General features: G+C 45.8%; 1 protein-coding gene across 1 annotated transcript in view; it reads right to left on the bottom strand.

Annotated features, from left to right (window-relative positions):
• The window catches only part of TBX15 (T-box transcription factor 15), an 87,387-nt gene extending 73,302 nt beyond the window's left edge, over nucleotides 1-14,085 (bottom strand). The window contains exon 1 of the mRNA XM_042810566.1: nucleotides 13,884-14,085. Within this exon, the coding sequence (XP_042666500.1) occupies nucleotides 13,884-14,085 (202 nt within the window). The remainder of the gene's footprint in view (nucleotides 1-13,883) is intronic.
• Between the last annotated feature and the right edge of the window lie 175 nt (nucleotides 14,086-14,260).

Here is a 14,260-nt window from a genome sequence, read left to right as displayed (position 1 = left end):
TAAACTATTGTGAAAAGGGAATTCTGTATTTGGCAGATATATATCAGTAACAAGAGAGTGCAGAATCCTTCATCACTGGGTACCCTTTGACCAGCAGTGAACAGGCATTATGCAATTGGTTTTGTTTCCTCAAGTGGCACTCAGATCTCAGCACTGAAGAAATTATGGCAAAGCTGTGGAACTGTGAAACATTATTTGATCGTTCTCCTTTCATAACCTCACACAATACCTTCAGCCTAAAGCATCTCCTTTGAACACAGGGATGAAGAATAGAAGGGGAGAGAAGATTCCCCTATATACTGAATATTTTTCTTGTATTTCTTTGGTCAGTTATTCTTTTGCACTGAATGTTTTGGACCTATAGTTCCATACTGCCTGGTCAGCTTCAACTATGTTTGACAGAGGGACAGAGGTTGCAGAGAAACTCAGTTTTGGCAAATTCTGTAAAAATCAATGGCTATATGAAAGAAGGAGCCCAAATTAGAGCACATTTGAGAGACAAATTTAGCTTTTGCTCTGTGTTTGTTCAGGCAGGGCATGCCAAGACTGAGAAAAATATTATAAAAGGTCTAAATACTAACACCTTGCCTATACTCTGCAAATCAGCTGCACTGCTGTAATAGAAGAAAGAGCAGGGCATAAAGATTGCTGTGTTTCTCCATAAACATCCAGTGGCTGAAGTCCAAAAATCAAGCAATAGCAAAACTCCTTTCCCTATCTTTTATCTCAGATTGATACTCAGAAACAAAGATAATTTTTCACCTAATGGCTCCCCCCCTGTTACTGTTGTTAGTCATACTGGGAGTGGTAGAGTCTTGTGCACCAGCTATACATAGTTCTGACAAATGACAGTGGGTTTACACCCAACCAGCTCCAGCACAGGCTGAAACTATCATGCTAGACTTGAATTTTGAATTATGCTCATGTATATCACTATAATACTTACAATCTTGATGGCATTTTTCAGTGCATATAAATGATATGAACGATTTTATTTCAATTTTGACTGTAATTTAAGACTTCAGATTTAAGTAAACATGTAAATCACATCTGATATACAAGTGTTTTCCACCTCCCAGGGTCAATTTTTCTGAACAAGGACATGTGAGAGATCACAATTTCACTTTTCTTAACGTTCTGGTGGTGATGGCAGGTGGCTTCTAAATGAACTTGAGTTCCATCATCAGAACTGCCAAACATGCAAAATAAGATCATGCACAAAGGGAAATAAAATCAAAGTTCCGCTTACGTCTGATGGCAAGCAGCAGTAGGGCTCAACAATTTTATGTTGAAAGGAAAATATGGAATGAAAAGAAAGAGTGTGGTTCATCACCTCACAACTACAACAATTTCAATCTGTGCTATGGCCAGTTCTGCTTAAAATTACATACTTATAAGATGAAAAATTACATTCCTTTCCGAAGGGTCTATCCCTTGCTAGAGTTACACATCATATCTAGAATTCCTGCAATTGAAGTACTAAAGAAATTACATTTCAGCCTACATCCTCTATTGTTTACTTTGTGCCACTAACAGAACTTAATGCAGTTTCCATTTCCCCTACAGTCAGGCACTGATCCTACACACACACACGAGTGTGAGCTCACCTTTCCTGCTGGGAGTGATTTCAATGGGAGACTCGCGGCAGCGAAGGATGGGAATACATTTTGGCAGGATCGGGGCCTCAGATAGCAAGGAGGAAACTGGCTAACAGAAACCACCTCTGCAAACACAAAAAGTGGAGCAGGAAAGATCCCAGGAACAAAAACTGGAGTTCAATACACTTTTAAATGCCAGCCAGCATTTAGGGAGAGCTGCTGGAGCTGGAAGATTTCAGAGCAGATCAAGCTTCTTTTATGCTCAACTTGAGAGTGTCCCTTTAAGGGTTTACGGTATGGCACAGCCCAGGATTTGCTTGGTATGGCTTTTCCTAAACTATTATTTTCTTTTGCTGGGAGACTCAGCAACTAAAAGTGCAGCTCCTTCTTCTTCGCAGCTGTTGCTCCCATGCTGCTAAATATTTCCCCTCCAGCTTTTGCCCTTGCCTCGTTCACGGGATGTAAATGATGCAGGAATTTCTGCTGCTCTGCTTCAGTTTAGCAGAGTGATAATCTCTGGCAAACGATGGCAATCTGTCTTTCATTAAAAAGAAGTTTTTGCACTTCTGTTTAGCACAGGGAATTTTTTGAATTGTCCTCCTAAGGAAGGATTTCACCCCCACTTTTGCCTCGAGGGAAGCCCTTGCTGCCACGAATATATCTGCTGGATCCATGGGAACGCTGCTGCTGTTGAGTGACTCCCCCTGAAGACAGCAGCAGGGCGACTTTCATGTCTTAAGTCCTTACTTCAGGTACTTGCTGTAAGCTAAATTGAGCAAATAGATGGATAAAGAGATGCTTCTCCCATAAAGACACAAACAATTCTCTACTTAAACAAAAAAGTGTGCTTAAGTTCCGTGGGAAAGCAAGTGCCACTGCTGGAAAAAATAAAATAAAATGCAAGTTGCTTTCTTCACCACAGCAGAACTATCCTATTTCTGGCCATCCAACATGATGAGGATATCAGTTACTGCTAAACAAACTGTAAGTGCTAAACAGAAACATAAAAGACAGATATTTCTCAAATGCTTTAAAAAAAAGTTAAATGTTCAAATTCAGGACGTTAGTCAGTACAGATTAGCCTACACTCTTATTCAGAAAAACACACATACTCAGAATATTATTAATATAATACATCCAGTATGCAATACTATAAATCTGTCTATATAGAGGGACTTACATGTGCACACAACATGAGGAGAGTATATAACAAGTAAAATGGGATTTGAATGCAGATGCTTTGCTATTCACTCTTTGACAGTCACTTTTACTGAACTGGAGGAATTTCCTCCGTGCAAAAATCCCCAGTTTTAGCAAAAAGAAGATAGAGAACTGCATTCAGTATAAATGGGTGAGAGTAGATACTTGGAAAAAAATCATGGCCACTGCACAGCCTCTGCTTAAACACAATGATATGATGACTGGATTGCTCAGCTGCTTGCTGAATTTGGCCCTAAGTAGATATCTAAGGACTTATTTAAAGAGAAGATTTAAAGGGAAGATTCAAAATAAGTTTTGAAAAGCGATGCCCTCGTAAAAAAAATAACTTTATCTGTTTGAGCTTAGTCAAAATCTTATAGAAGAGAGAAAAAATTGATAAAAGACTTTCAAAAGTGCTGTAAGTGGCTCAATCACTGATTCCTTACCAAACCGGGAAGCCCTCCGAGGCAGCAGTGTCAGCTGGGAATTCTGTTACTTTTAACCAAATGAGGAACATGAAGAGGAAGAAATAGCAGAACTCTGCAGATGTGGCCTTCTCATTTTAGATTGCTCTCTGCATCCACAGATGAGACTGCTCTCCACTCCCTTGTTTATGTTCAAGATATGCAAAATGTACAGGTATCTCCCTCAGCATCCTAGGCAGAGGAAGGGGAAGTGCATGGATTTTCTGACATAGTTCACAAAATATACCTCTATAAAATGGAGATTTAACCTATGGTTCATTGTGCTCTGAACCAATGCAAGACCTCTGTTCTGCTTCACAAATTTGTTATTTCTTCATTCTTTACTTTGGGTTTTCCCTGTGCTGTGAATTCTGAGTTCCTGTCCCAGTATCATCAGGGGTCACGTTGAATTCGGTATTAAATGATGCCAAACTCACCCCTCAAGTAGAATAATGGCAAATTCTAGTTGAAGTCTCTATTCACCTCATCACAAAGGCAGCAGGGATGAGTTAGGGGCATTTCACCTCTGTGCTCAATGCAGCAAATTGTGTTTCACCTAATGAAGTGCACATCTCAGTATGTATATGGGAATAACTGTATTCAACCGCAGTGTAAATGGCTGGCGGAAATGCTGCATTATTAAAGGGAGGTGACTAACCAGCAACACCTTCAGAACATTACTCTTTGTACAACTGCAGTTTGTCCCAAAGCCCTCATCATGGATTGGCGCTCTGCAGTAATGTTAATGCAAACCAAACAAAAAAGAGAGCTGATCCAAAGAGCCACTAGTGTAAGTAAGGACGTGTGACATCCTAACTGCTAACAATGAATCGTCTCGCACTCCACAAATAAAGGGAGATGAGCATCCTGATTTGCAGGAGAAAACATGCTTAATGTCATGACTGAGACTCAAAAAAATATTATGAATCTGGAGTAAAGCAAAAAAGAAATGGAAAATAGGGGAAAAAACAGTCTAAAAAAGCCAGACTTGTATTTTTCAGGAAAAATAAAGCAAATTAGCTGGCATAAAAATCACTGGATGACTATGGTAATAATATTTTTCTTCCCATATGTCTGTGCAACAAACATCACTGTGTTGCAGTGAATAGCAACTGTCTGAGACGTAGCCATGTGGATCCCAGCTCAGGATCGCCAAACGTTTTCATAAATAATCAGCGAGCATCTCAATTTTCATAAGCAAAATGATTAAGGGTCGATTCATGAGCAAACACACAGCTATTGTCATAAGAAATCATTATCGTATTCATAATTCTTCATTTAGATCACGAGGCTCTTGCCAGTCTGCACAAAGGAACAGCATTTCCAAGAAATTTTGCCGCTGCACAAAAATCTCTGTCTTCCTCCCCCCTCTGTTCCCAGCTCCAGCAAAGACACAGAAATACACACAACCACAAGTAGAAATTGGGAGCAGGAGGAGAGACTGAGTTTTCTGGAGTAGCTGATGACCGTAAGTAAACTTTAATTACTTCCTTAACGATATGAAACGCGCAACACGTAATTTAATTAGCAATTAGAAAATGCCTCTAGGTACACCAATATAATAAGAAACTACAGCCATTGCAATAATGGCTGACATGCTCCGTAGGGCACATAAAAACACTTCTGTTTATGGATAATTTAAATATGAATAAGGAACAGAAAGCTCTGATTTTTATACACAAAGGAAATCAATATTATAGAACTGCATAACAGCATAGACCTAAAAAAAAAAATCTACACACAACTTCTACTGATTATAAAAAGGCTGAAGCTCTGAATAAAAGTGGCGAGTAGGATTTAAAATGTTTTTCCAAAAAAATATAAAACCTCTATGGGGTTCATTGTAAGTGAGAACATTTCATTTAAATATTTCTCCTGCAATTCTGATTTCTTTTACATCAAAACACGGAGAACAAAAAAACCATGGCAAGAAACCTTGTTGGTTGGTTTCCAACAGCTTCTCTGTGAGAAGTTTTCCCTACTTATTTCAGGGCCCTCACATATCTGTGCCATACTTAATGATTATGCTTTTGTCTGGTGCAATGCACTGCTTTCATAAACTGTATAAACCTATTCATTATTACATCTCAAGGAGCCATGCCATTCATTATTTTGGGGGGAAAACAACATGACGCCTCCCAGATACAGGGGGTAAGTCCGAAAACAGTCTCTAAATTCTCCCCACACCACAGCCAGTCATTGGGGTAGGAAACAAAACACTGAACACTTCCTTCCCCCTCTGACCTTTCCTGTCTTGTTCCTCTTCTTCCTTCCCAAAAGTGATCCCCTTTTGTACCTAGTTTTCTATTCCTTTGCCCCTTTTAGATCCTCTCTCCCCTTCTTCATAACCATTTCATCCCCACCAGAGTCAAGCAAAGGGGAACCTCAGCATCAGGACGGAGCTACTGCAGCAGTTGCCCAATGACATTCTTTGTCCCACAGAGCAAAGGGAAAGAGGCAGCAAATGTCTCAAACATTTTCTATTCCCTTTTGGGGCTGAACTACTTTTTTGATTGATATTTAAACTTTTTATTTAAACTCATTTACTCTGGGTAAATGATGCTCAGCATCTTAATATTACTCAAGCAATCCATCTTGAAACGCTCTTAATAAACAGCCACCCTACAATCAGATCTTTCATTCCAAGGAGCAATGGGGGAATTTTTCCTCAAGCTTCATTATACGACCCTATTTTCACAAGAGCTATCAATTATTGACCATTCCTGTAACAGCACACCGCTGGCAATCTTCATGGCCACCCTCCCCTTCTCTCACCCCCGGCACAATTTCCTGAGTCCTGCAGTAACCAGAATTGCTCTGCACAGAACAACCAGAGCGGGCTGCAACGGCAAAGCTGGATTTGCAGTGCAGGGACCTGCACAACAGCGCCCAGCATTATGGCTGCATGCAGATAATGGCAGTAAGGAATGGGGCCGCCTCACCGATGGACTTTGCTAGAGCTGTCAGATGGTAAATGAAGACTTTCTGTGCTTGCTCCAAGGAGCCTGGCACAGGAAACACCCAAATCCTACAATAATAGATCTTCTGTTTATCTTTTAAATTCTGAAGTGAAATAAAAACCATTAGGCACCACAGCCATGTGCTGCACTCTACATTTTTCCAGACTTTCTACATCCCTCTGGCATAGGAAACAAAAGGACAACTTCTCAGTTTAAAAAAGCAGCCTTGTCTCCTTGTATGGAGCACTGCAGCGTTGCTTTACACAGCTCAAAAGCAGGAGTGCTCAGACACTGCAAGGCCGGGCATAATGCCGAACTTTTATCTGACCCAACATGACAGTTTTCATACTACCATACATTTGCAGAAGATCTGAAGACAAAAGGAAAGCACGGTCCTTTCGTAGCATAAAAATGGTCGTCCTGGTGTTACCCTCATGGTCATGATTATTTATTCCTACAGACAGACCCAGTGCTCCGGTAGACCAAAAGAAGCCCAGGAAACACGATGACTGCAGTTCTGACAGCCCCAGTGTGAGAAAGAGCAGGAAGCAAGAAAGGGTCTGATTTGTGCAATCCATATCTCTGCAAAAGGAGATGTCAACTGAAGTTTAGGATTGGATTTAGGATTGCCCATCCCAGTTGTTGAAATGCATTGTGCTACAAGTTAGGGCAGCAGCAGAATCCATACGGTTTCAGGACTGAAGTCTGCTTTTTAGAAAGTTGGTAGGAGCGTTTCCATCGAGGTCTGAGTGGGTACGAGTGAATACTCAGCAGGTCTCCTCCTTCTGCCTTTTCATCCCAGTTAAAAAAAAAAGTGCTTGAAGTGCAATACAACTACCTTTACCTCTCACTAGCACAAAGTGCATCTACGGCGCTGAGATAACTTCTCCGCTGAAAGCAGAATAGAATAATAACACCTATGCACAATGAATCATTTTCACTTAAAGAATCATCTGAGCGGGAAGTCAAAGTGAAAAAAGGCCGTCTCTAAATTTCTCCACCTCTTCTCAAGGTCCCTTCTTTCTCAGCAAATTCAAACCTACAGAACTTTCAAAGACTCCCTTTGTATTACCGTATATCCCTTTGGAATTATTATCCGAACAGAAGCATCCACGCAGTCAGTCAGCACTTTCAATTCCTTGATTAGGAATGCTGCTGTTAGCTGGTGTATCTTCTTAACAAGTCTTCTATGCTCTCCGCTCTCACTTAAAACAAAGGCCCTCTGATGTCTTCAGTTCTCCAATCAGTGTGGGGGCAGGTTTTTGATCTGACCGCTCTTTGTTTTCCACAGTTCCAAAAAGCAGACACTTGGTTTTGTTAATTCAACTGTCATGGGAAAAGCATTCACACCAGCCAAGAACACACCCAGCCATCAGGGGAAGTCGCAGCACCGTAAGTCATTCATACTTGTTCCGTATGCGCTCAGCAACTGATATTCAAACAACTTTTGCCGTGCTGATTTCCATCTATCTACTGATTGTTACGATTGTTAGTGTCCGTTCTTAACCAGCCATTAACGTGATCTTTAGAAACTGTAAATGGGTTTGTCAATAATTTCTTCTCAAATTCCTTTTCCAAGAATCACATACGTGGACATCACCAGAAATGTCCATTCAACAATATTCGCTGATTTCCTGTGCTCCCTCACCAAAGAAGATCGCTTAAGAATGACTGGCTGCAAGTACGTTGCACTGAAACTATCCCTTGTGACAGTTTTTTGTTCAGTGTTTTTATTTTGTTTCACTTTAAATACAATGAATTGACAAGGAGAATATGTCTTTGGAGAGATGAAAAATTAGTTATGTTGGATTTGGGAAATCACTTCGTTAGAAGAAGAAAAAATAACAGGTAGGTTCTTTTAGAAGCTCAAATACTTGATTTCGTCATTATCAAAATCAAAATCTCTCTCTTTTAAAATTTAAAACACATTTCAAAATTAATTTTAAAATCATTTTTGAATTAGTTTAGACAGAAGGTCTTGGAAATAATTTTAAGGATGGTTGTGTGACTCAAAACCAAGAAGCATTCCGGTGACACAAAAGTAAGTAAAGGCTTAAAGGTTGGCCAAAACCGAAGTTTTCCCACTTCTAAATAAAATTAATTTTAAAAAATTAATAAAGAAAAAAAGAGAAAAAGTAAAAGAAAATGAGAAAAAGAAAAAAAAAAAAATAAAAGAGCAGAGGAGAAAGGATCTTCGATTCAACCAAACCTGAACCCCTCCTCAACATTTTCCCTTTTTTGGCTCAGCCTCGCCACGAAAAATCCCTCACTGATTTGGGTGCAGGCAGGAGATTCCCCCAGCCCGGGCTCCCCTGTTGCCGTGAGTGCTGACTTGGGGCGTCACATCCCCCATCTCCCCCCAGTCTAGCTGCTGTGTTGCACTCACACACACACAACGAACAAGGAGCGACTCCTTGTCACTCCTTTTCAAACGGGAATATTTTTGCAACGAATGCTTTTGTCTCTTCTCGTATTGATTTACTAATTCATTGCTGTCTGATCGTGCAGAATGCGGAACTAAAGGATGCCAGTGGCGTGAATGTCGTTTCTGGAACTTGAACGGGCGCAGTGTTTCCTATCAGTATTAGAATTTCTTAACCGATTTCCAAAGTGATTTTCATTACCAGAACAACCCTTTATTTGTCCTTAGCCCTCCTCAACGGAGCATGACACGGGATAGACAACAGGTGCCCAGCAAGCAGAAAGGATGAAGTGGTAACCTGCTTTAAATGGTGATGGAGCGAAGAATTAAGTGGTGATGGAGCAATCGTTTTGATGGAGGAAGGGAAAACAAAAAAAAAAAGAAAAAGAAAAACATAAAGGGAGAGGGGGGAAGAAAAAAGGAAAATGAAAATAAAAGAAAGAAAGAGAGGAGAGAAAAGGGAAAAGAAAAAGAAAAGGAAGAAGAAGAGAGGAAGAAAAGAAAAAAGGAAAAAAAATCAGCGTTGCCTCTCGGGATCCCGCTCCGCAGCTCCCAGCGCCGCTCCTGCCGAGGGCGGACACCGGACGCACAGATCCCGGTCCGCCGCCCGCGCACCGCCGCGCTTCAGAGGTCGGGTCTCGCCATTCCTCACCATTACTCGGGGAGGCGTCGGGGAGCCGAGAGCTGGCACCTAGTCCTGCAGTTCCCTCAGCGGGTACAGCCCCTCCGGGCATCTCTATCGATCTCTGGAACGCGGTCAGTGTTAGAAAACTGAAGCTTTTTCCACTGAGCCTTGCTTTACGTCAACAGTGCAAACTACAGATCTCAGTGTGAGCTCTCAGGGTGACTGAAACCGCATGTGAACAGATTTTTCTTACAGCAGGGACTGATGTAACTGCCGTACAAGCAGTTTCTTGAACTATTGTAAGCTGTAATCTAGAACAGAACACTATATATGTGTGTGTATATATATGCATACATATGAACAACATAACACAGTTCTTCGAAGCTTGAAACCACGAAAATGGAAGCAGAGCCATACGGGAGGTGAGCTGGAGGGACGCCTATCTCTGACCAGAGGTGACCAAAGCGGTATTGCCGTGCTGTGAAACGATCCAAACGCTCTTTCCTGCACTCTAAGAAGACATTTTTCGACTTTTCCATCTGAAAGGAAGCATCCGTTTCCTAGGAGGCAGATAGGACTGAAGGGGGACGCTGCTGCCCGAGGAGGGGCCGATACTCGATACAGGCGCTCGGTCCCGAGCGGGAGGAGGGAGCGGTGATGGATGGTGCGGAAGGAATCACAGACCTGTGCCGGTAACAGAAGCTCTCTGGATTCTCCCACAGTTCTTGTTAAAGACAAGAAATGTCGATTGATCTAACAGCTTTCCCCGCGAATGGAACTAAACTACATTTAAAAAAAAAAAAAAAAAAAAAAAAAAAAAAAAAAAAAGGTGACGATTTAAAATACATTTAAAAGGAGGACATGGGTTGATGCCTTTTCTCCTGCTTCGCATCCGTTACGCACTGCGGGCTCCGCACCTCCTCGGGGCAGGCGGGACCGCACCGCTCAGCCCCGCGCACGCCGTGCAACCCGCGCAGAGCTCACTTCGGCTCCGGGATCCCGGCCCCGCCGTGGTCGCAGCCGGAGCCCCCGGGGTTCGCATCGCCGCGCGTGGGATGTACGGGGTCGCGATGGGGTGAAATGCTGCCGGGGTGGCCTCGATGTGGTGCAGCAGATGGGAGGGAGGAACTTCTGCAGCCCCGCTCAGAAGTGAGATGGAAAACTTGGTGCCAGAGCGGGGGGTTCTGCCAAGCACAAAGCCGACGTTCCTCGACACACAGCTCGTAGTGGCGGAGAGCTGGTCAGCTGCCCGGCCCCATTACCGCGCGAAGGCCGCCGCGCCCCGCTTCTATCAGACACAGGCAGAGGGCAAAAAGCCCTCCGGAGCCTCACGCCTGTACTGCTCCAACAACAGTTGGAGCGAGAACCGGAGTCGCCTCCTGGGCACGTCCAGAAACGGAGATGCACAAGGATGAGCAGCCAGAAACAGATGTGTACACCAAAACAAACAAACAAAAATAAAATGAACCGAATTCCTCATGCTTTGGGAAAGCGTTCGCCCCTGCAGCGGGGGGGGGGGGGGGGGTCTCCGGTCCCTCAGCGATGCGGCCCCCAGGCTGGGTGCGCGCCCCTGGACGTGCCGCTCTCTGCTCTCATCTTGATCAACACCGCTTCGGGCAGCGCACCGGGCGGAAAGTAGCTGGCAACGCGACGTCTTCGGGGATGGGCAAAAATCACACCCTCGAAAATGTGGGGTTTTGGGGGGTTGGTTGGTTAGTTGGGTTGATTGTAATCGACGTGTTCTTTTTTCTTCCTTTCTTTTTCTTTCTTCTTTTTTCTTTTTTTTTTTTTTTCTATTCTTTTTTTTTTTTTTTTACGCGAGATGAGGCTGTAGTGGAGGAATTCGCTTAAGAACACGCTGACGCCTTTCTATCTCTGTGGACGACATGAGCACCGAAACGCACGGAACTGCACATTTCCAACCGCACTCCTTTGCTCTGCCCCTGGAGCTCCTGCGGGTCCGCCCGTGTGAAGCAGCCGCATTTCGGAAGGGAAATCCCGAACTCCCATTGAAACTTTCCCCAAAGCCGGCGGTCGGCTGTTCGCAGGGCCGAAATCCCCCCTCGGCCGGGGGCGAATCAGAGACACAGCATCGCCCGGGCCCACGACACGCAGAGGGGCTCTCGGCTCCGCGTGGGGTTGGGGCAGCGCTACAAGAGCCGCCGCCTCCCACGGTCCCGCTTCGCCCCACGCGCGGCTCCTCCCGGCTCAACGTGGAGGCCGTGGGAATCTCTCGAGGTTCCCCAGGCAAAACGCGTTCCCCGGCGGTGCGGCACGGAGGAACGATCTCATTTTTCTCACGGTATTGCCGCTCTGGACGCGGCAGCCGAGGAAGGAGACATCCCCAGAGAGGGGCGGCGAGGAAGAGGACGGAACCTTCCTCTCCCTCCCTCGGGCGGCACTCCGTTCCCTGGGGCGGACGAAATGCGGTGCGGCGAAGCCCCGACGGTTCGAAGTGAATTTTGGAAAAGAGTTGAGTTCGATAAATCGGGGCCCGTTCGCTCTCTGCTGCGCCGAATCGGTGCGCTTTTTTGCAGCGTTCAGTTCGATGTTCGGGGCCCGCACCCAATACGCCTCCGGTACAAACGCTATACCCGCGCTATTCCCTACGCCATTCAAAGCAACGATTTGGAATCGGGAAGGTTTGGGACGCTATAAAAACTCCCTCCTTCAATTTTTTGGTATATCGCCAGAGATTTGGCGACGTTTAAACGCTTGAGGTGTAAAGTTTGTTCTTAATGGGGCCTTATAAAGTCGGAATGTGGGGGCCATTACGCGGCCGCGAACCAATTTCCACCCGGCAGCAGAGGTACGCTGCGCGGGATTTGGCTTTAATGAAGTGAGCGCGCAAATTGCAGCCGGGACTTCGTTTAAAGTCTATCAGCCTCCCCGAAATGGTTTCCCGAACTGTTCTTGATTTCCTTCGCTTTATGAAAAACACCACAGCGGCTCGCCGGGCCCCGGACGCTTTGCAGCCGTTCTCTGTCAGTCGCCCGCCCGGAGCTCAGGAGTGTTGGGGTTTAAATTAAACTTCTAGACCAACACAAATACATTGTATAGACGCCGGAAATTAGTGAGAAACGGTACTAAGAAAGACCAATGAGCGCACCTTCTCTGCCATGGCAAAGCAGATTTTTGTCTCTTCCTTTCCGTATTTGTTATTTTGAAAGAGGAATGCCCCAAAGCCGTGATTTCTCTCCTTCTCTCCTTTTTTTTTTTTTTTTTTGTCTTCTTTTATTTTTCGCTGTTCTCGCTGTTCGTTGCCTCCGGGCGGTCGCTGCACTCCGTCTCTCCGGGACGGTGCCGGTAGCACCGCGCAACGGAAGCGCAGCGGCTGGGACTGCGCAGCGCCGGGCCTTGCTCCCTCCGTAAACACTCGGCAGGGTTTTTACTACAGATTTCTTTCCGTTAATCGTTCTGTGATCTGTTGCTTTGTTTTTCTCTTTACGTTTCTCTAAGTTTTTTCACGGCGGCCTTCCGGCGGCTGACACAATAAAATCGCCAAATGCATATATTGTATAATATATACAGTACAATATATAAATTGCAATATATACCGTGCAACATATGTATATTGCGGTAGGTGTACATATACGTTTCAAAGTGATACAAGCGTGGCGGAGCGGCCTGGGAGCGGGGGAGGAAGCTCCTATCCTTTCTCCTACGTGGTGGCAGCAAACATCTTTTGGTCTTCTCTCCCTCAGCACCCCAATACTGAAGGAAGAGTAATTACCGAGAGCGACCTCGCTCCGAGACCGAACCCCTCAGGGGCAGCGACGTGGCCCCGTCCCGTTCGGCGGCGCTCAATGCCGGCGCGCACCCACCCGCAGCTCCGCGGCTGCGTTGGAGGACCGGAGAGATGTGGCTGAGGGGGAAAGGGACAAGAGGAGCCCCAGGGTTTCGCTGGAGCCGGGGGAAGGCTCCGGGCTACCGGCTGCCTTTCAAATAATATAGGACATCCAATAATAGTAGTGTATAATAATAGTAGTGTATCACAATCATGGTAACAATCATAATAGCGTAGAATAGAAAGTTTAGTAAATAATCGTGATAATATTAATGGTAATAATAATCGATTTTAACAAACGGGAGCGGAGCCCCGTGCTCTCCGTCCCCAAGCACCAGTCAGCCCCTTTTCCCCCATCCCGCCGCCCCCCTCTCCCTCCCGGCTCCTGCGGGTCCCGAGCTGGGCACGGTGCTGCTCCGGGGCTCTCCTCCTGTGCCCGGCACCCTGCTCGGTGCCTACGGGGCAGACTCAGCTGTGACGCGATTTTTGCGCATCTCAACCCCCCGCAGTGGTGGGGGACCCGGACGATGTGGTGTGTGTGTCCCACCGCGATCAGCACAGAGCACAGAGTCGGGAGAAGAGGGGGAAGGAGGAAGCGGGAGACGCTCTGGATCCGAGAGAGATTTAGGACCGGGAGGGAAAGTGGGAAAGAGCTGCGGAAAAGTCACTGCAAACCGAAAATACTAAGAAGAAAAATAACACAAATCCGAGAAATCTCCGCACAACGCCTCCCCCCCCTCCCCTTCCTCTGATTTCCCTCCCCGACCCCCCCGCCCCAGCTTCGGGAGTTTCCCGCAGCGGCTGCCGGAGAGCGGAGCGACACTGACCGGGGTTGAGGTCCAGGCATTGCGTCGGGTCCTCGCCGTCGCCCAGCTGGCCATTGGGGCTGAGGCTTTCCATGGACAAATCCAGCCCCTTGTCCTCCCAGTCCCGCAGTTTCCTCTTTTTATTCGTCCCAATCAAGGCTTCGACAGAGAATGCGTGCGCCCGGGAGCTGAGGGCCACCGCCGACCTCCGCCTCTCGCTCATCTTCCCCCCGGCCCGACCCTGGGCGGACGGCCCCGCGGCTCCAGCACCAGCGGCACAGCCCCGTCCTACATGGGGCTGCGGTGCTCCGCGGGCAGAGCGGGAGCTGTGCTCTGCTCACAGGGGCCGCGGGCCGGGTTTCATCTTTTTTTTTTTTTTTTTTTTTTTTTTTTTTTTT

This window comes from Centrocercus urophasianus, unplaced genomic scaffold (assembly GCF_019232065.1).
Source record: "Centrocercus urophasianus isolate 14NV4802_14NV808 unplaced genomic scaffold, USGS_Curo_1.0 seq_12, whole genome shotgun sequence".
NCBI lineage: Eukaryota > Metazoa > Chordata > Aves > Galliformes > Phasianidae > Centrocercus > Centrocercus urophasianus.
Note: the sequence above shows the minus strand (reverse complement) of the source record. Positions and strands in the feature narration are given on the sequence as shown.